Source organism: Phocoena sinus, chromosome 19, assembly GCF_008692025.1.
Source record: "Phocoena sinus isolate mPhoSin1 chromosome 19, mPhoSin1.pri, whole genome shotgun sequence".
Classification (NCBI taxonomy): domain Eukaryota; kingdom Metazoa; phylum Chordata; class Mammalia; order Artiodactyla; family Phocoenidae; genus Phocoena; species Phocoena sinus.
In genome coordinates this window covers 31,697,746-31,716,685 of record NC_045781.1, presented here as the reverse complement: position 1 = coordinate 31,716,685, position 18,940 = coordinate 31,697,746, and the positions used below count along the sequence as shown (strand labels likewise).

Sequence of the window (18,940 nt, the reverse complement as noted above, 5' to 3'; positions counted from 1 at the left end):
TGGGAAGCCTGACAAAAGACTTGTATAATTTATACCAATTTATAAATACTTTAGGTGCCCACCAACTCCAAGAGAACAGACAAACAAGCTTGGGATTTAGAACCCACACCCTCACGCCTACCAGGTGAAATTCAATCCTGCCCAGTCATCAAATAGCCGGATCACTGGAGCTCAGATGGAGGGGAAAGAGGTGCTCCCCTCCCACCTCCAGGAAGCCCTGTGGCCCCAGCTGCTGGTCTTAATGGCCTATGGGGGTCTGGGGAATGCTGGAAGAGGAGCCTCTGGAAAGGACTGGACTTCCTGATCTTTGGGAAGGGTGGACTTGGAGTTAGAGTCATCATAATTTGGGGGTTAAAGGAAAAGAGGCCTCAATTACAGGCTGGTGAGGTCTCACACACTGGGTGGGTCTCTAAGCGCTGGGCTGGGGACCCCCGGCCAAGGCTGACCCTCTCCCGGAGGAAGGAAGCAGGGCTCAGCAGGTGTTTCAAGGGCAGGCTCAGGCCGGGGTGGGGATCCCCACCCCACTATGACCTCGTCCTCCCTGGTGCCATTGAATCTGCATAAAGCTCTGGGATTAGGCAGGACCAGAGCCATCTGCCACCATGTCACAGATGTGGAAACCAAGGGTCAGTGAGAAATGACAGGCCCAAGGTCAGACAGTGAAACTCAGAGAAAGGCATTGAAACGTGGCCTCCTGACTCCCAGGCCAGCGCTCTGGCCATAGGCCTGGCCAGCTGGGCCCAGGCACCAGGGGCAAGTTTGCTGCCCCCAGGTGGGGCTGGACCTGCCCCAGAGCAGAATGCCTGGGGACGGAGAGCAACACGCTGCCCTCTGGGCCTGGGCAAGGCATGGAGGTGGAAAAGGCCCCCTGGAGGTGACAGTGGCCTCTGATGTCCAGCAGCTGAACTGCCATCTTCTCGAGTGGAAGCCAGGGCCTCTGGCTGCAGGCAGCCAGAGAAGCTGGGGGCTCCAGGCCAGGAGGTCCAGACAGTCCATACTACTGCACCAGCTGGGAGGAGCTGAATGCCTCCATCTCTGCCTCTGAGCGGCGCCTCTGGGAGCAGAACCACAGGAAGAGGAAGAAACCTGCACGCAAAAGACTGGTTAGTAGAAGCATCGCAGGAACAGCGTGGGGCCTCCTCCAAGATCCAGGCACCTCCTTGGCTGGGGTAAGTGGGGCCTCCCTGAGGCCCAGCAGTAATTCTCAGAAGCCCTTCCTGTTGGAGGCCAGAAGGGACCGGGCGTAGGAGCTGGAGGACCAGCCACCGCTAGCCCATAGGCTGCCTTTGTGCAAATTACAAGGTGGCGCCCCTTCCTATGGGCGGGCGTAGCCCCAAACCAGCTTGTCAGGGCCCAGATTTCAGCCCCTGACTCACCCCCTCAACCTGGAGCCCTGCAGTAGTAAACATGTAGCAGCTGTACACTACCCCCCTGGGGTTTCCTCCACGTCAACCACAGGCCCTACCGTAGAGCGAATTGAAGGTGGTGAAGAGGAAGAGCTGGGGCAGCAGGAAGACACCAAAGGAGAAGAAGGCCAAGATCCAGGTGGTGCCCAGCAGCACGGTGAGGCCCAGCACGGTGACGGTATCCCAGCAGGCCCGGGGGCCCAGCGCCTTCTTCTGCGCCCGCAGTCTGTGCAGGACCCGTAGCGCCCAGGCCAGCACCACCAGGTTGAAAAGGGATGTGAGGCCACCAGAGCCCATGACCAGGACACCGTGCACCCAGGCGTTCCGCACCCAGCATCTGCAGGGGAGGGGCGAAGCGCCGGGGTTGGTGTGGCTCCCAAGACTGGTGGCAGGGAAGCCACGGTCTCCTGGGCCTCTGGACTGCCTCTTGAACCCGGTCCGGTCTTCCGGCTCAGACCCGTCATTTCTTGCCTGACTGCACACGTGGTGAAGTCCTAGGCTCAGCTTTCCAGCCAGGCCACCAGGTAGGACCCACCTGCCACCTCAGCCCCATGCCTGAAGCCTCTGCATGCCTCCTTTACCCTCTCTTACCCACCTGAAAACTCTTTCTTTCCTCCCTTGAACATCTAACCCTTCCCCCTTCCACGCCCAGCCCAACTGTCAACTTATAAGGTATTGATTACATCATTGGTCCATGGTCCTCTTTGCTGGAAACTTCTCCTTCCACCCACCACACGATTATCAACATCTCATCCCCATCTTTGTGCAGCGGTGCCAGGAGCCCCTCCCCACCTGGACAGGGCCACCGGCCCTTCCCTGAGCTGCTGCAACTCACAGCTTGGTGGAGGGGCGCTCTCCATGTGTGGACTGAGGAGCCGGGGGAGCAGCAGGAAAACTCCACCGAGGGCAGAGGGAAGGTCAGAGAGATCCCTGACAGTGGCCCCAGCCCTGGTCCTAGACCCTCCGTGAGGTCTTCACGGCCTCTGCTTCCCCCAAACACCTTCAAGGCAGGTGCTGCCTTTTACCCCATCAGGTCACGTGATTTCCATGAATCAGCCATGCGATCCTCACGGTGACCCTATGAGGCTTAGAAACGCACACCTGCCTAAGGTGGGACTTGAAGCCCCGTGGTCTAAGCACAGAGCCTGTGCCCCTAACTGTCACGATCACCTGCTCGGGCTCCTTTCACTGCAGTCACAGAGTCCTTGAACATGATTTTGGGGGTTCATCCAAATGGATGAGTGTGGTGGTGGATCATTCCTGTTCACTGCCAGATGATTTGTCTGACAGGGGTGGCTCTATCGCATTTACTAGTCCGGTGTCCTGTCAGTGGGCACTGGAGTTATTTTCAAGGTTTTTAAAAATCGCTGTTAAAGAAGATGTGCTATATACATACACACACACACATAAACATAATGGAATATTATTCAGTCATAAAAAGAAGGAAATCTTGCCATTTGCGACAGCATGGATGGACCTTGAGATCGTTATGCTAAGCGAAATAAGTCAGACAAAGAAAGACAAATACCATATTATCTCACTTACTTGTGGAATCTAAAACAAACAAACAAAAAAACAAGTTCATAGATACAGAAAAGAGACTGGTGGTTGCCAGAGGCCAGGGAGGGGAGGGACAGGGTGCAAAACGGGTGAAGGGGGTCAAAAGTTGCAAACTTCCAGTTGTAAAATAAATAAGTCCTGGGGATGTCATGTACAGCATGGTGACTACAGTTAACAATACTGTATTGCATAATTGAAAGTTGCGAAGAGAGTAGATCTTAAAAGTTCTCATCACAAGAAAAATCAATTCCGTATGTCTGGTGACAGATGTTAACTAGACTTATTGTCGCGGTCATTTGGCAATATATACAACCAAATCGTTATGTTGCACACCTGAGATTAATGAAGTGTTATATGTCAATTATACTTCAATTTAAAAAATAAAACAAAAAATGTAAAAGAATTTTTAAAAAAGACATATATATGTAGTAAGGGTTTTTTAAATGCAGGAGAATAAAAGTCACAAAGTCCAGGGTGAGAGGGGAGAGGGAGAGGTGAGGAAGACCGGGAAGGAGATGGTTCTTCGGGCGGGAGCTCGCTAACATCCCTGCATTAACGTGCTTCCTGTTCTGTGGAAGCATCACTGCAGTTCTCTTGCCATGTCACGTGTTATACAATAAAAACACACATTTAAAGAGTCCTAAGTCACACTTGCTCTGAGAAAACACCCCCACCCTCACAGAGAGGAATTAACCCCATCTCAGCCTCACTCCGTGCCCAGAGCCCTCACTTCCCAGAGACTGGGATGGGCAGTGGTTGGGGGCTGGGCTCTAGAGCCAAGTCCCAGCTCTGCCCTCAACTGGCTGGGTCTCCTTGGCCAGGGTTCTTCAGCCGCCTGTGCCTCCGTTTCCCCAACTGTAAACAAGGGCTGACAATGGGGCCTGCTCCTTGCTGTGAGGATTCAGAGCCAGCCCTCAGCCGTCCTGAGCTGGTGTCAGCCAGGAGAGGGAAAAAGGCCAGACGGCCAACTGCTGGTGACGGGTCTGCAGGGGGTTGTTAAGCTACTCCCTCTATGTTGACTGTCAGAAACATTTCATCACAAGAAAGAGGTTAATGTCCGAGGGCACGGGAAGGAGCGACAGAGTCTGTCCCCCAAACCGCCTTGGGCCCCCTCCCCACATACACTCTGAGCACGGTGCCTGTGGTGTCCCAATCCCCACAACACTCTCTTCTCTGACTAGGAGGGTTGGAGGGCTGGCAGTGCCATGCCAGGCACAGGTCAGGGGGAGCCACAGCCAAGCGCCTGAGCGAAGCACGGAGGTGAGGAGAGAGAAGAGCCAGGCACAGGCTGAGCTCCACCGCAGGGCCTGAGAGCCAGAGGGGCGCTGGCCGCCAGCGGCCGGGAGGGGCAAAGGCCCCCCTGCCCCGGCCTGGCCTTGGAGGCCCATGTGCTTCCTAGAACTAGCATAGAGAGTGAACCCGTCCTGCAGGAGCCCTTAGGGATCCAGCAGAAGGGGCGTGGCAAAGACCCCTGGAAACCACGCCCCGTGTAAGCAGTAGTCCCCTCCCTGCCCTGCAGTCAGTGCCCCGCCTACAAGGCACCCTGTCTAGAGCCCCAGGACTAGAGCCAGAGAGGCTGCCGCAGCCCTGAGCGCACTCACATGGACGTGCTCTGGAAGCCCGTGCTGTTCCCCTGGCTGTCGGAGAGCGGGATCCTGTAAGGTCCGTAAACTGAGCTCTTGACGGCAAGAAGGAGCAGTACCAGGAAGGCCGGGACCCCTGAGGGGTGGGACAGAGGCTCAGTATCTGTCAGGAGACCCCAGAGATGGGCTGGTCATGGGTTCCTGGGGCTGCTAAAACAGGATTCCACTGGGCAAGCAGAGGGTGGGGGGAGGGGAGGGAAAGAGATCGCTCTGAGTCCCCAGCCGCTGTCACGTGGTCCAGCCTCAGAGCAATTAGCCTGGTGGTCTTAGAGAAGGCTGATATGAATGAGGGCTGTAGGGTGGAACAGTAGCGGCAGTAGTAGTGGTCACACTGGGAGGTGATGGCTGGAAGGTAACGGGAGAGAGGGTTTGGGAACCGGTGAGGAAAGAGATAATGAAGACAGGGGCTAGGGTGGTGATAGAGACGCCGATGATGGTGGTACCAGAGATGGTGGTGAACACAAGGCTGAGGATGGTGGAGGTGACGGTGGTGTTGGAAGTGGTGGTGATATAGATGCTTTGGAGGTGGAAGTGGTGATAAGAATAGTCATGTAGGAAGCGGCGGTGGGTGCTGGCAGGGATGGTGACCAGTGGTCATGGCAGTGGAGGAGAAAGAGGACAGGAGGGGACAGACGCCCAGTCTGGCTGGAAGCCTCAGGAAGCAAGCGAGAGGGAGACCGTGCTTACCCCAGCCCAGGGCACAGAGCTTGAGCACGTATCGGCGGATGTAGATGTTGTAGACGCGCCCAAGTAGGAGGTAGAGGTTGAAGCCTTCAATGGCCATCCAGGTGAAGCTGCTGAGCAGCCCGTAGTGCAGGGTGGCAGCCAGTGCCACGCATGCTGACTCAGGCACGGGGGGCACGGCCAGCACTGGGCTCAGCAGGAAGGCGACATTGAGGAGTAGCACCGAGGCGTGCAGGTTCACGTGGATGCACGTAAGGGAATCACTCGGCTTCCTGCGGGTGGGGGCGTGGCCCTCCGTGACCTGACGTCACCAGGCAGCGCCACCACCTGGGCTCATAGACACGTAATGACCGGGACACAGGTCGAGAGGGGCAGGGACCCAACAACAGCCACACGCAAGGAGGCTGGTCTCCTGCTTCCCAGCCTCTGCACTCTGGAAAAGCCCACCTGACTCTGGGGGCCCAAGTAGGAAAGAAGGAGGGGTGCTGAGCAGCAGTGGGTGGGCTGGCCCAGCACGAGGGCAGGGGAATACCTGGCAAGGAGGTGCAGCAGGACAGTGAGCAGCGAGGCCACGATGGAGATGCTGCAGCCCACCAGGGAGATGTATGTGAGGGGCGCCAGCAGCTCTGCAGGGACCGGGGCCTGGGAGAGTTGCTGTGGGAGGGAAGGGGGGCCAGAAGCATGGAAATGCCCTCCACTGCCTAAATCAAAGACACCTGCCAAGACCTCAGCTTCAAGCCCCCCCTACCCTACAACCCTAGCCGTGGTCCTGACTTGAAAACAGCCACAGCAGACACAGTGGCTTTTCTGCCTCCCAACTCCCATCTCCCCTTCCTCCCCTCCCTCACTCCCGCACGTGGGTGGACCCTCCACTTCTCCTACTATGTGTAGTCAGGTGCACCAGGCCTGGCCTATCAGAACCTTCCCTCCTCCTGCCCACAGTGATTGGTTAAGGGATGGGCATGGGACACACTCTAGGCCTGTGGGACTCAATCCTATGGCTTTGGCTGGCAGAATTCGGTGAGAGAGCTCTCGTTCTACTGACCTGAACCTAGTAGGACATAAAACAGGAAATGCCAGCAGCCATATTATAAGCCCATGGGGAGATCCTGTCTGAGAACTAAGCTAACACAAAGCAAGAACAATTGAGAGACTGAGATAGAGTCCTGTCTTGGTGACATTGAGCCCCTAGATCAAGACATGCCTGAAGCCTAACCCAGCCTTTTCGGGAACATGAACCCATAAGGTGTTTTGGTTTTTTTTTTTCCTTGAGCCCATTTGAGTTGGATTTTCTGCCCCCTGCACCAGCTTTTGCCTTTCTCCTCTGTCCTGGATATGGGGCCATCTGCAGCTCTGACCACCCTCACCCAGGCTAGATGCACACATACCATGAGAACAGCAAAGTAGGTGAGGTGGTTGCAGCGGCAGAGCACCTGGGAAGGTGAGGGCTGCTCTGTGCGACAGCCCTCAGTGCTCCAGGCCCCCCAGTGGTGCTTGCTGGCTCCCTCCTTCCAGAAGACACAGGTCACCGTGTAGTCTTCCTAAGGGGAGATGCTGGAATTGGGTGCATCCAAGGGGTAGAGGGGAGGGCCATGGATCAGGGAGGGTCCGGAAATTGTGGGGGCCAAAGGTGACTCAGCTGCACCCTTGTCAACATTTTACCAGGCACTGGCTGGGCTTTGGCATCAGACAGACCAGATTCCAGCCCCACCTCCCCAACGGACCCTGAGAGTGGCCTGGGAAAGTCACAGAGGTTCTCTGAGCCTCAGTTTATTCATCTGCAAAATGCGATCATTTATACTGAAGTCACAAGGATGGTGGAATAATCAAAGGCAATGAGAAATCTTGAGTGCCCAGCTCTGGCCAATACAGTAGGTGCTCTATAATCAATGTCCGCTTTCCCCTCCTCCCCATGGGGAGCAATGACCGTCCAGACCCATCCCAGTGGGGGAGAGAGAGAGTCAGCTACAGACAACCCTGACGCCAAGCCCTGTGGGTGGAAAGGTGAGGGAAATGAAACAGGCACTCCATGGAAGACCATGGAGGAAAAGGCAGAGGAGGCCTGAGAAGGGAAGGGACAACCGAGGCCCTGAGGCCTTAGAGGACACAGCAGATTTCAACAGAAGTGGAGCAAGGATGTAACAGGGGCAAAAGCCCAGAAGAATGAAAGGAAAGGACAGTGGAGAAATTGGGAGTGCAGAGCGGTCCTGATGAGGCTGACAGAGGATATGGCCAGACTCTGGGGCTTTTCGGGAATGCCATCAGGGCTTGTGCCCTCCCAGCAGCCCTTCTTCTTTCTTTCGGCATCAATATCTGTAGTTTCCTTGAGGACCCATCCCTCTCCCAATGACAGGTCAAATGAATCCAGCCCAGTCCCTGGGCCATGTGACCCAGGTCTGGCCAATCTACATGTTCCATCCCCCTGGGCACAGTGATGGGTCAGGGATGGATGACACATGACCCAGCTGGACCTTTAGAATCCGTTATGGGATCCTGGTTTGCACTGGCAAGAAAGAGCCTGCTGAGAAGAGGGGAAGGAGGTCCAGCACTTCAGCTGCCATCTTGCCACAGAGTGGAAAGCCAAGGCGGAAACCATTGTTGAGAGATGGAGACTGAGTCATTATGGCATCATATCTGTGCCTGAAGCTAGAACAGCCCTGGACATTTCATGTACACGAGCCAATAAGCTGGCTTGAGTTGGTTTTCTACCACGTGCAATTCAAAGAATCCTGATGAATGCAGTGTGTAAAAGCTTCTCTCTCATTTCTTTGGCAGGAATTTTCAAAGTATGATAGATTTAAAGCAGCTTGTTTCTAAGATAGTTCCACAAGTCTGGGTTTGATCAAACCAGTGTTCGACAGGACAGCCACAAGGGGGTAGGGGTGGGGTGGATGTGGGGGTGGCCCCAACAATACCAGGCTTTGGTTGTGCCAGAAGCTGATGTTCACCGGCTCACGGAGGTTGCTCACTTGTCCATGGCTCAGCTGGGCCCCCAGAACATAGTTATTGAGCACAGATGAATTGATGTCTTTCTGGAAGGGCAACAGAAGAAGCACTGACTGGAGGGGACATGAGGAGACCCTGGATGAGGTCCAAGAGCCCCCATTCTCCAGCCCCTCCTCCCTGGATGAGAACAAGCAGCATGGCTTTCACTTGTACATCTGCGCCAGCCTCACAGCCTTTGCGTATGCTGCCCCCTCCACCTGGAACCCTGTCTTCTCACTACCACCACCATCACCTCCCATTTGTTAAATGAATTCCAGCCTCATACCCTCCATGTCACCCTACCCTAACTCACTTTCAAAGCCAAGGTTAAAAGGTACCTCCTCCAGAAGCCCTCCAGGACTGCTCATTGGGAACCATCCTGATCCCACCCTGATTCATCCATCCCTTTAAATCTCTATGGTTATAATCAACCTCAAGCTAAAATTAAGTCTCTAAGGTCCTGGTCTAACTATTGAGATAGAGAGCTCTCTGAGGACAAAGATCTTGTGACCTACTTGTCTATCTCCCATCTAGGGAGAGGCACACAAACAGTAGATTTCTTAGGTCTCGTTTGCACATTATAATCATGCCTCCCTTCCATTTTGCTAAAACAGAGGCCCAGAGAGGGGCACTGATTGACTGAAGTTGCACAGTAGGCTGGTCCCTGCCCAGAGGCCAGGAGGTGGCATGCATGCCTGCAGTGACCCCCCAAGAAGGAGCCTACATCCACCCTGCTTGGCCTACCAGCAGGCCCTGACCTGGAAAAAGCGGGTGTTGGAGAAGTAGATGCAGATGAGAGTCAGCTCCCTGGGGCGCACCCTGCAGGCATCGTGAGTCAGCTCAGCTGGGAACTGCATGGCGAGTGGGACCTGGGCCTGTGGAGAGCCAGAGATGGGCTGCGCCTGGTGCCCGAAGCCTCCAGACCCACCACAACACCTTCACTGCTCCCCACTCCCCAGGAAGCCCTCCCAGCCTTGCCCCGAGCCTCTCCTACCTTGGAGCCTCCACCCACAGAACCCTCTCCTGCCAGGCTGCACCTCCAACCCAAACTTCCCCCGATCTCAGGCCTTCCCTTCAGGCTGTTCCGGTCTTGAATTTGGGTTATTTATTCCACTCAGCTGGGGCCCTGAAGATGGAGCATCATCCCCCAGCACCCAGGTATTCAGCAGGGATCATACCAGGGCCCTCAAAGGCGTCCTGTTCCCCTGGCCTCTCCCACGACTGCCTCACCCCAGGAACCTGCAAAAGCAGGAAGAGGACACTGCCCCCGAGGGGCCACAAGCACCCCCTTTCCATCATTCACATGAAGAACGTCAGCCCCATTTTACAGAGGCGGCAGCTCACAGCTATTAAGGCAGAGCCCTGATTGGTGGGAAGGTGGGCGATGGACCCTGGGGAAAGTCCAGACCTTAAACCCCCGCAGGATTTCTGGGGTAGAGGCTCTGGCCACCCCCAATCCCTGGCCACCTCTGACCTGGGGGGCCTGCTGCAGAGCAGCACTTCTTAGTGAGAGGCCAGTGAAGTTGCAGCCCAGCTTGAAGGCTAGTGTCTGGATGGTATGCGTCCGCAAAGTGAGGTTATGGCCCCCAAAGCTGGCATTGAGTAGCCTTGACTCTAGGCCGTGGATGAGCCTGAAAGTGAGAGAGATGGCCGGAGCCCGGGGTAAGGATGGAGGTGAGTGGGACTCTCCACAGCCTCCCCCATCCCACACCCCTGTCACTCCCACCTCTAGACCTCTGCATACAGTGTTCCTGGTACACTCTCACCTCCCCATCCCACCCATCTCCTTCCATTAACTCTTGTATGGGTTCCAGTTTGTTGACCTCCTCCAGGAAGCCTTCCCTGGCAGCTCCCCACTGACTGAAGTGCTCCACAGCCCTATGATTCCCTGGTCAGTCATCAGCATTGGCCTCTCACCCTGAGCTACTAGGCTTCTGGGTCACAGACCCTGGAGAGCCCAGCCCAAGTCTTGGAGCCCCTTCCCAGAAAAATGCATGGAGACCCATGATTCTGCACCTGGTTTCATGGCATCCATGGTTAAGGGCCCCCAACCAGACAGTAAACTCAATGAGAACAGGGATGTGTCTATCCCACATCTCCAGAGCTTGGTGCCGGGCACACAGTAGCTACTCAATAAATGAGTGTTGAATAAATGAATTAACAGTCTACACTGGACCAACCCTGGGCCATGGATTCAAGGTGCAAGCTGGGGGTGGAGGCACAGCTGACTCTGGGAGGGAGAGGTGGGACACCCAACTCACTCAGCAAAAGAAGTGAGACTCCGGCTCCTGGCTGCCATCTCCATTTTCTTCATCCAGCGCAGGATTTCTTGGGATGCCTCTGTGAGGAGAGAGTCAGACATCCGCCTCAGTCTCTGTCTGCAGCTGCCCCGCCTCCCGCCCCATGGCCTCTGGGCCTTCCGCCCCAGCCTCCTGCTGCCCCAGGAGGCCTAAGTGCCCCTTTTCAATCTCCCTTGGTTTGAGGCCTCCCCGCTTCACATCACAGCCAAAGGTCCAGGCTAGGATGGCTCTTGCAGCTCAGCGGAGCCCTCTTACCCTCTGTTCTGCTCTGAGACATCAAGAGGCACAGGCAGAGGAAAAGGGCCCCGCAGCGATCCATGTCCTGTACCGAGTCTCCTCCAAGAACTGGCTCCCGCCCTGGAAAAGGTGCACGTCTTTGTCACCTTGGTAAAAGAGCCACCTCTAACTCTAGGCATCTGGCATACCCCAAGAATAGGACATGCAGCATCTTATTTGATCCTCACTACTCCTGCGTTTCACAGATGAGGAAACCGTGGCTCAGAGAGCAAGGCGTCTTGCTTTGCATGAGGCTGCCTGAAGCCACGTCTCTGTTACTCCAGAATCCTTGACCATTTGCCGCTCTGCCTGAGACACATCCTCCTCCCAAAACATGGTATCTCTGGGGGCCTCCCCAGGGCTCTGATCTTACCCAGGGGAACATTGGGAGTTGCTTGTCATTAATCCTGTCCAGCCCTGTCGTTCACCCACCATGTGACTTCGGGCAAGAATCTGTCCCTCTCTGATTAAACTGCCAGGAGCAGCAGCTGGGGGAATCCGAAAATTGGAGCAGAGAAAAAGACGAGAACTAAGAGTTTCAGGAGAAGGCTGGTTTTGATGACAATCGTGGGAGGTCAGAGGCCACCAAGAATCACAGCAGCTGGATGACATCAGAAAAACCACTGCCTTTGTCCACAAAGAATTCCCCCAAAGCACATTTTAAAGTATAATGGGATTTGAACATATTGTTAAGTACTGTATTCAACACTTACTTTGCAACCTTCACTTCATTTTCACTTATTTTTGTGACTGCCAGAATCTATGGCAGCTGTTAGCTATGAATTAAGATGTCAGGTTCAAATTTGTGAAAATAAATCCAATGTTTTGGTTTAAAAAAAAAAAAAAGAATCTGTCCCTCTCTGCCCTCATTTCCCTTGGTTTTAAAATTAACTAATAGGGACTTCCCTGGTGGCACAGTGATTAAGCATCTGCCCGCCGATGCAGGGGGCGTGGGTTTGATCCCTGGTCCAGGAAGATCCCACATACCGCAGAGCAACTAGGCCTGTGCGCCACAACTACTGAGCCTGCGCTCTAGAGCCCAGGAGCCACAACTACTGAGCCTGCATGTCACAACTATTGAGCCCAGGTGCCACAACTACTGAAGCTCGCGCAACTAGAGCCCGTGCTCCACAACGAGAAGCCACCGCAATGAGAAGCCCACGCACCGCAAGGAAGAGTAGCCCCCGCTCACCGCAACTAGAGAAAGCCCGTGTGCGGCAATGAAGACCCAATGCAGCCAAAAATAAATAAATAAATTTATTTTTTTAACGTTAAAATGAACTAATAAACTTCTGCTTAAACATAGCAAATTTATGCCTACCCCTGAAACTCCACTAAAATGAGAGTGAATGAATAAAACAGACACAAAGCCACAAAAGACAGAACAATGGGAAAGAAGACAACAGCAGATGAGCGATATCAGTGAAACTTTGGAGGCCGCAAAGCAGGTGGCCACCTGCTTAAAAAAACAGAAGTTAGCAGACCGTAAGATGTTGAACCCAAGTGCTTGCAGTAAGGAGAGGTGAATACAGCGGGTGGGGGGATCGGGGAGGGGACATGGGGAAGCCAGCTAGGTCAAGCCTCACAACTGTGGGAGCACCTGAGCGCTGGAGGCATCGGGAACCTCTGGAGGTGGGATGAAGGGTGAGGCTAAAAATGGGGGCCTGCTGGTTGTGAGTTTTTAAAATGACCAGCTGGGTCCCCAGATCTCCTCTGCCACCTGGAGCATCCAGGAACCCTCCTCACCGCCCTTGCATCCTCAACCCTACCCTCCAACACAAGGTACATTGCCTGCAGACAGTGCACCAGAGAGAATCTGCAAGGTGCCATTCTGGTACAGGAAAATTAAGCCATATCCCCGCCCCACCTCCTCCTCCAATCAGCTTCCAGAAGACTGCCAGCAGCCAGGCAATGATGCTCCAAGGCAGGAGAAAATTCTTCTCCGAAGAACTGACCATTCTAAGAAAAGTATCCTGTAGCTACTGACATTTTGGTGCTCCTTGATAAAACAGCCAGGACCAAGCTTCTGGTGAAGCTTCACCAGTCACCAAGCCCTACCAGGCACTTAAGTTTTTTTTTTTTTTTTTTCTTTTAACGCACACACATAGTTTATTTATTTTCAATTAATTTAATTAATTTATTTATTTTTGGCTGCATTGGGTCTTCATTGGTGCGCACTGGCTTTCTCTAGTTGTGGCGAGCGGGGGCTTCTCTTTGCAGTGGCTTCTCTTGTTACAGAACTTCATAGCAGCCTTATTCGCAATAGCCCCAAATTGGAAACAATTCCAACGTGCCTTCAATGGGTGAATGGTTACACAACCTCAGGTACATCTGTACCATGAACTACAACTCAGCAATTAGAAAAATATACTGTTACTCAAAACTTGGATGGATCTCAAGGGAAAGCCAATCTCGAAATGTTGCATACAGTATGATTTGATTTATATGACATTCTTGAAATAACAAAATTATAGAGACAGAGAACAGATTAGTGGTTGCCAACAGTTAAGGACGAGGGGTGTTTCTGTAAAGGAGCAGCACTAGGGAGCCTTGTGGCGATGGGACAGTTTTGTATCTTTATTGTGATGGTGGTGACAAGAATCTACACGTCATAAAATTGCATAGAACTAAACACACACACACACACACAAATCAGTGCATAAAAACTGATGAAATTGAATAAAGGCTGTGAATTGTACCAAAGTCAATTTCCTGGTTTTGATATTGTACCTTAGGTGTGAAAGATGTTACCATTGAAGAAGACTGGATGAAACGCACACAAAACCTTTTTTGCAACTTCCTGTGAATTTTTCACTTTTTCAAAATTAAAAGTTAAAAAAATACAGTACGATGGATTGCCATTTCACTATTAAGAATTACGATGTAAATAGCCACATAGAAGAGGAGCACAGCATATCATTGAGCGGAAAGAACAGGTTAAAAATAACACATATAATATAACACATATAAATAAATAAATAAATAAAAGAGAATAAAGACTTTGGAGTCATAGAGTGCTGGGTTCTTATTTATTTGGCTATTAGGTTATTTATTTGGCTGTGTTACCTTGGGCAATTCACTTACCCTCTCAGAACCTCAGCAACTGAGGGAAAAGATTTGGGGGGACAAAGGAAACCACTGAATGAAACCATTTGGAATGTTTCAGGTGAGAAAACTGAGAACCCGAGAGTGTAGAAAAGACCCCCTCACAGTACGAATGGGGAAACTGAGGCCCAGACAGTGATGTGGATTTGACCTCCAGGGTCTGGACCCTAAGACGGGGTCCCCAGGCCCTTGGCCATGCTTCTGCCAGCCATACACAGAGGGAAGAGGAGCTTAACCCCACCCTGCAGCTGGGGAAATTAAGGCCAAAGCAGAAGTGACATCCCCCCCACCAAGCGCCCAAAGAGAAGCTGTGGTTTCCACCCCCTTTCCCAGGAGCAACCACAATCTTCACTTCTGCTTGCAACCTCCAACGTCCCCCGCCTCATCTTTTCAGAGAGACCACCACTCACCATTACCTCACACCCTCAGCCATCTCCTTCTTTTTGCGATTTGCTATTTGGGGTCCTCTAGAAAACAGAAATCCCTTACCTGACACTCAAGAAGGTTCCATTGACCGTGGCAAAACTGAATACCACACAAGGGTTTTCCCGGGGTTCTTCAGCAGGCCAGTGGGCAGCCGAAACGCAAACCCAGACTCCAAGTCAAGTGCTCTCTCCCACAATGCACTGCAGCCTCCTAAAGATGGCCTGGTGGCTGAGTTGCTGTATGCATGAGGCGACAAGTGGAGAGCAGAACAGAGCCTTCAGAAGATGTAAATTCGATAACGAGTTCCAGTATTCAGCACTTGAGGTCTGACCTTAGGCAAGGAACTTGACCTTTCTGTGCTTCAGATTTTCTCATCTGTAAAATGAGGCCAAGGTCATCTATCTCCCAGGGAGAGAGACTCAAACAACCATTTCCATGATCCACACTCCAGGGAATCTAAGGCTCTGACCCAAGGTTGCCAGCCAGGACTACACTCGGCGGGAGAGCTCGGAAGCCCTGCCTTCCTATCCAGAGCTGGTTGTGCCCACCCTCTCCCCAACAGCACCAGGCTCCACTGAGCCACTGCGTTCCTGGATAGGGCCCCACCTGACCCTCCCAACAACTGCTCTTGCCAACCAAAGGCTGAAGTCCCTACTTCCGGCCTCCCCCTGGCCTGGGTGAAAAGTGAACCTGTGGTCTCTGCAGGAAAGTCCTGACAGGTGCCATTATCAGCCCCATTTCACAGGCAGGGAAAAGGAGGCTCCACCAGCACCCAACAGGGGGTCTGTGACCCAGCCAGGTCCAGAGCCTTTGCCTGAGAACGCACTGTCCCCAGGCTCCCTTCCAGGTCACTCAGAGGAACCACATCTGCTCTGATTTGCCCAACATAAACTCTGTGCCAGGCCCTCACCCCTGTCACCTGAGGTGCAGGTTACTGGACTAGCCCCATTTTACAGATGAGGAAACTCAGGTGCAGAAAAGCAAAGTTCAATAACTTGCACCAGGCCACATGGGGTAGGGGGGTGGGAGGGATACATATTTGAGCCCAGCACCCAACCACTCCTTAATTTAAATGCCTTTTTTCAAAAACATAGATCTGTACATTCCTGAGATTTGGGGTTGTCATCAGGGGCCCAGGAACTGGTGAAGGGAATGAAGGTGAGTCCCCACCTTGCGGCTCCATGGATGTCACCAGTCCAGCAACCACCCAGGCAGGGGCGTGCCCAGTGCCTGCTAGGGAACCCAAGGGTCAGGACAGAATCTGGAGGGAGTGGGGCATGGAAAGACCCAGACCGAGGGGCTCACCTGTGCAGCTGCTCTTGTCTCACCGCCGTCTCGCCACCTTCTGCACGAGGAAGGGGAAGTTGGGGACCTCTGTGCTGCGGGCAGGCGACCTCCCTGCCCCTGCACTTCTCTCTGCTCTCTTCACCCAACAGCTGCACTGCACGCTCCCACGTCCCTTCTTCTTTCACTGAAAGAAGGCTATTTGTTACTTCTGAGCTGATAGCCACTCTCAGCTCACCCCTTGATCTCACCCCCTCAGGGCCTGCAGCACTTCCTTCCGGCAGCTGCACATTTGCAGAGATGCTGGGCTTCCGTGGGGAGAGGGAGGAGGGCTGGCCAGTGTGGCATCCAGGGGGTCCAAGACCCACTCAGCTCTGTGCCCTTGGGCAAGAGATGTCGCCTTTCTTGGCCTCAGTTTCCCCTTGTGTAGGAAAGGGAGAATGATCCCTGCCTGACCTAACGATCAATGAGATGGATGATGGCAAGGACCTCAGGCAAGGGCTGGGTCACGCTGCCTGGGTTCAAATCCCAGGCCCACCATTTCCTGGCTGGGTAACTTTGGGCACGTGACGGAAATTCTCTGAACCTCAGTTTCCCCTCTGTAAAATGGAGACAATGACAGTACCGCTTCATGGGGTGGTGTGGGGCTTATCAAGGGTAATGCTGCAGAGTCACCGGAAGTGCTCCGTGAAGCCCTCAGGTTTCACAGATGGGGTGCCTGAGGCCTTGGGAGGACAAGAGTTACCCAGTGCAGAGCCCTTTGGAGAAAGGGCTCACTGGGAGCAGAGCTCAGAAAACATGGCCACAACTGTGAGGCTGGAAGGCCGGCCAGCTTCTCCTTGAGCCAGGGGTCTGGACCAGCCTGTCCTACATCAGTCACCTCGTCCACAGAACCCTAAGCAACAGGGGGAAGTGTCTGTGTGTGTTGGTGGGGAGACAGGGTGCTCTCTCTTGCCAGGGCCCCAGCCAGACTCCCTGGGAAAATTCTGACTCAAGAATGTGCTTTTCTACCCCCAGGGCTGTGATGGGGATGCAGCAACAGGGAGAAAGAAGCAGGTCCCAACATGGTCTCCCTCTTCTCTGCCCCAACACTGGAGGCCTTGCTGTATCTGCTCAAGCACAGCCCACAGGTAGCTCAGGTGGCCTCTGTGCGGGGAAGGAGGGGAGCTGCTCCTTGCAGGGCAGGGAGATTTAGGGGAGGCGCAGGCCCACCCCAGCTGCAGTGCAAAGACTTTGCAGGGACACCCGTGTGTCTGTGCCCTGACCCCTCGGCCACACTCCTGCTGGGTGACTTGGACAAACTCTTGCCCTCCTCCACACTTTGGTTTTCCGTGGCCATGATGAAGCCCTTGACCTCTAGGCCCTTCCTTCCTTTCCAAGGTCTCCTGGCCACCTCTAGGGTTACAATACCAGCAGCTGCTCTCAGGGCCCAGGAGGAAGCCCTGCTCACCCCAAAAGCCCCTCTATTTTCCATCCTGGATCTGTGCTAGCCTTACTATGCACCGCCTCAATTGGGGGTGCCAGTTACATAACCCTGCCCTCCAGATCCTGGAACTCACTGCCAAGACACTCCCCAGCTCAAAAGCCAGCAGTGGCTCCCATTGTCTTCATGGTCTAGCCCCATCCAACTTCTACTTCCAGCCAGTTCGGGATGTGCTTGCCATGTTCATCCCCATCTCCCTGCTCTGTTCCTGCTCTGACACACACATACCTGGGTGGCACGCTAGCTCCTCTCCATCCCTTAGGGCCCAGTCCTGCCTACTCTGGGAAGCCCTTCCTGACTCCAATTCCCCTATAAAACATTCCAGATGCTTCCGCTTTAGGAGGTGTGTCAGGTCCTTGTTCAGTCCCCCTGGCAGGGAGGAAGGCAAGCCACTTCCCACTCCCAGCCTGGGAGAGCCACACCCCAGCCCTAGTGAAGTGTCTCTCCACATGGGGGCTGCTCCCCCGGTGATCTGTGAGAGGGCAGTAAGTGGCACCCCGACAGGCCTTTAGATAAACTACTGAGTCACACCATGAAAAAGTCATTTACTTTTCAGTCTTTCTCAATCCCGGTGGCAACCAGAAGCGCCCATTTAGAACTAAATTGTCTCTAACCTCTTTCTGCCACTGCCTTCTGTCCTTTTGATTTTCATTCTTCAACCTTCTATTGGACATAGAAAACAAGACACCTGATTTTTAGTGATTTTTTATTGTGGCAAAATATGCAAGAAATTTACCATTTTAGCCATTTTTAAGTATACGGTTCAGTGGCATTAAGTACATTCATATTGCAACCATGGCCACCTTTCATCTTCAGAGCTTTTCCACCTCCAGAAACTGAAACGCTGCACCCATTAAACGCTAACTCCCCATTCCCCACTCCCTACAGCCCCTAGTAACCACCACTCTACTTTCTGTCTCTGTTTGGCTCTAGGAACCTCATTTAAACGGAATCATACAATATTTGTCCTTTTGTGACTGGCTTGTTTCACTTAACATGATGTCCTTATGGTCAATCCATGCTGTAGCATATGTCAGAATTTCCTTTCTTCTTAAGGCTGAATAAATATTCCTTTGACTGTATAGAGCACATTTTGTTTATCCATTCATCCACCAACAGACACTGGGGTTGCTTCTACCTTCTGGGTATTATGAATAATGCTCCTATGAACATGGGTGTACAAATTGTATCCCTTTTTAACAGAAAGTTTCTAGCTAGACTGATGATGTTGTTTATTTACATGACGTTTATTTTTATGACTTTCTTCTAGTTACAGCACCTGATAACAGATTTCCTATTTAGCCTAAAATACATGTCTGTCCTGAAAAAAGTGAAATGATTTAAAGAAAAACACTAAGTAAATAATAGCACGAGTGCTATATGTTGATGGCAAAAAGTGGCGGCAGAGACACAGGCCAGAGAACTGCGGAAGTGTGGGAAATACTAACACAAGCCTCAATCAAAACCCTCCTGTGCTAAATCGGGGAAAGAAACCCCTCAGGGGCCACTGGGAGGCTGACACCAGATTAGCGCTGCAACCAGAAGACTGCCAGGAGGCGTGGTTTTAGCAAAAGGAATGAGAATGGGAAAACTGAAAGTCAGATCTGGGCTCTGAGACCTCCCAGCCGTGTGACCTGAGTCTGTCACCGGGCTTCTGATCTGAGGATCACATTTCTCACTGTGAGATGGTGGTAACAACACCCAGCTCATAGGAGGGCTATAAGACTGAGTTAATTCATGTGAACTCCCAAGCCTATGGTCAACACACAGCTAGGGTCTATGAGCGGG

General features: G+C 53.0%; 1 protein-coding gene across 6 annotated transcripts; it reads right to left on the bottom strand.

Annotated features, from left to right (window-relative positions):
* ADGRG5 (adhesion G protein-coupled receptor G5) lies at window positions 1-15,839 on the bottom strand. Of its 6 annotated transcripts, none has more exons than XM_032613345.1 (13): window positions 15,691-15,839; window positions 14,449-14,760; window positions 10,834-10,935; window positions 10,540-10,618; window positions 9,687-9,909; window positions 9,037-9,153; window positions 8,209-8,325; window positions 6,682-6,834; window positions 5,826-5,947; window positions 5,297-5,565; window positions 4,568-4,685; window positions 1,466-1,743; window positions 850-1,086 (listed from the first exon to the last, which is right to left on the bottom strand). In XM_032613345.1, exons 3-13 carry the CDS (start codon window positions 10,895-10,897, stop codon window positions 998-1,000), a joined length of 1,629 nt encoding a protein of 542 aa, XP_032469236.1. In that variant the 5' UTR covers window positions 10,898-10,935; window positions 14,449-14,760; window positions 15,691-15,839; the 3' UTR covers window positions 850-997. The 6 variants fall into 6 exon arrangements, with proteins under 6 accessions (XP_032469233.1, XP_032469235.1, XP_032469234.1 ...); XM_032613346.1 differs by having other exon boundaries at window positions 9,753-9,909; XM_032613342.1 differs by lacking the exon at window positions 4,568-4,685 and having other exon boundaries at window positions 1-1,086.
* Window positions 15,840-18,940: the final 3,101 nt, after the last annotated feature.

Coding starts and splice junctions, on each gene's coding strand:
- ADGRG5 (XM_032613342.1), bottom strand. CDS start 10,897: ATGGATCGCTGCGGGGCCCTTTTCCTCTGCCTGTGCCTCTTGATGTCT. Junction 10,619..10,833: donor GTCTCAGAGCAGAACAGAGG/GTAAGAGGGCTC, acceptor CTCTCCTCACAG/AGGCATCCCAAGAAATCCTG. Junction 9,154..9,686: donor AAATCCTGCGGGGGTTTAAG/GTCTGGACTTTC, acceptor GGCTCTCCACAG/GCCCAGGTCCCACTCGCCAT.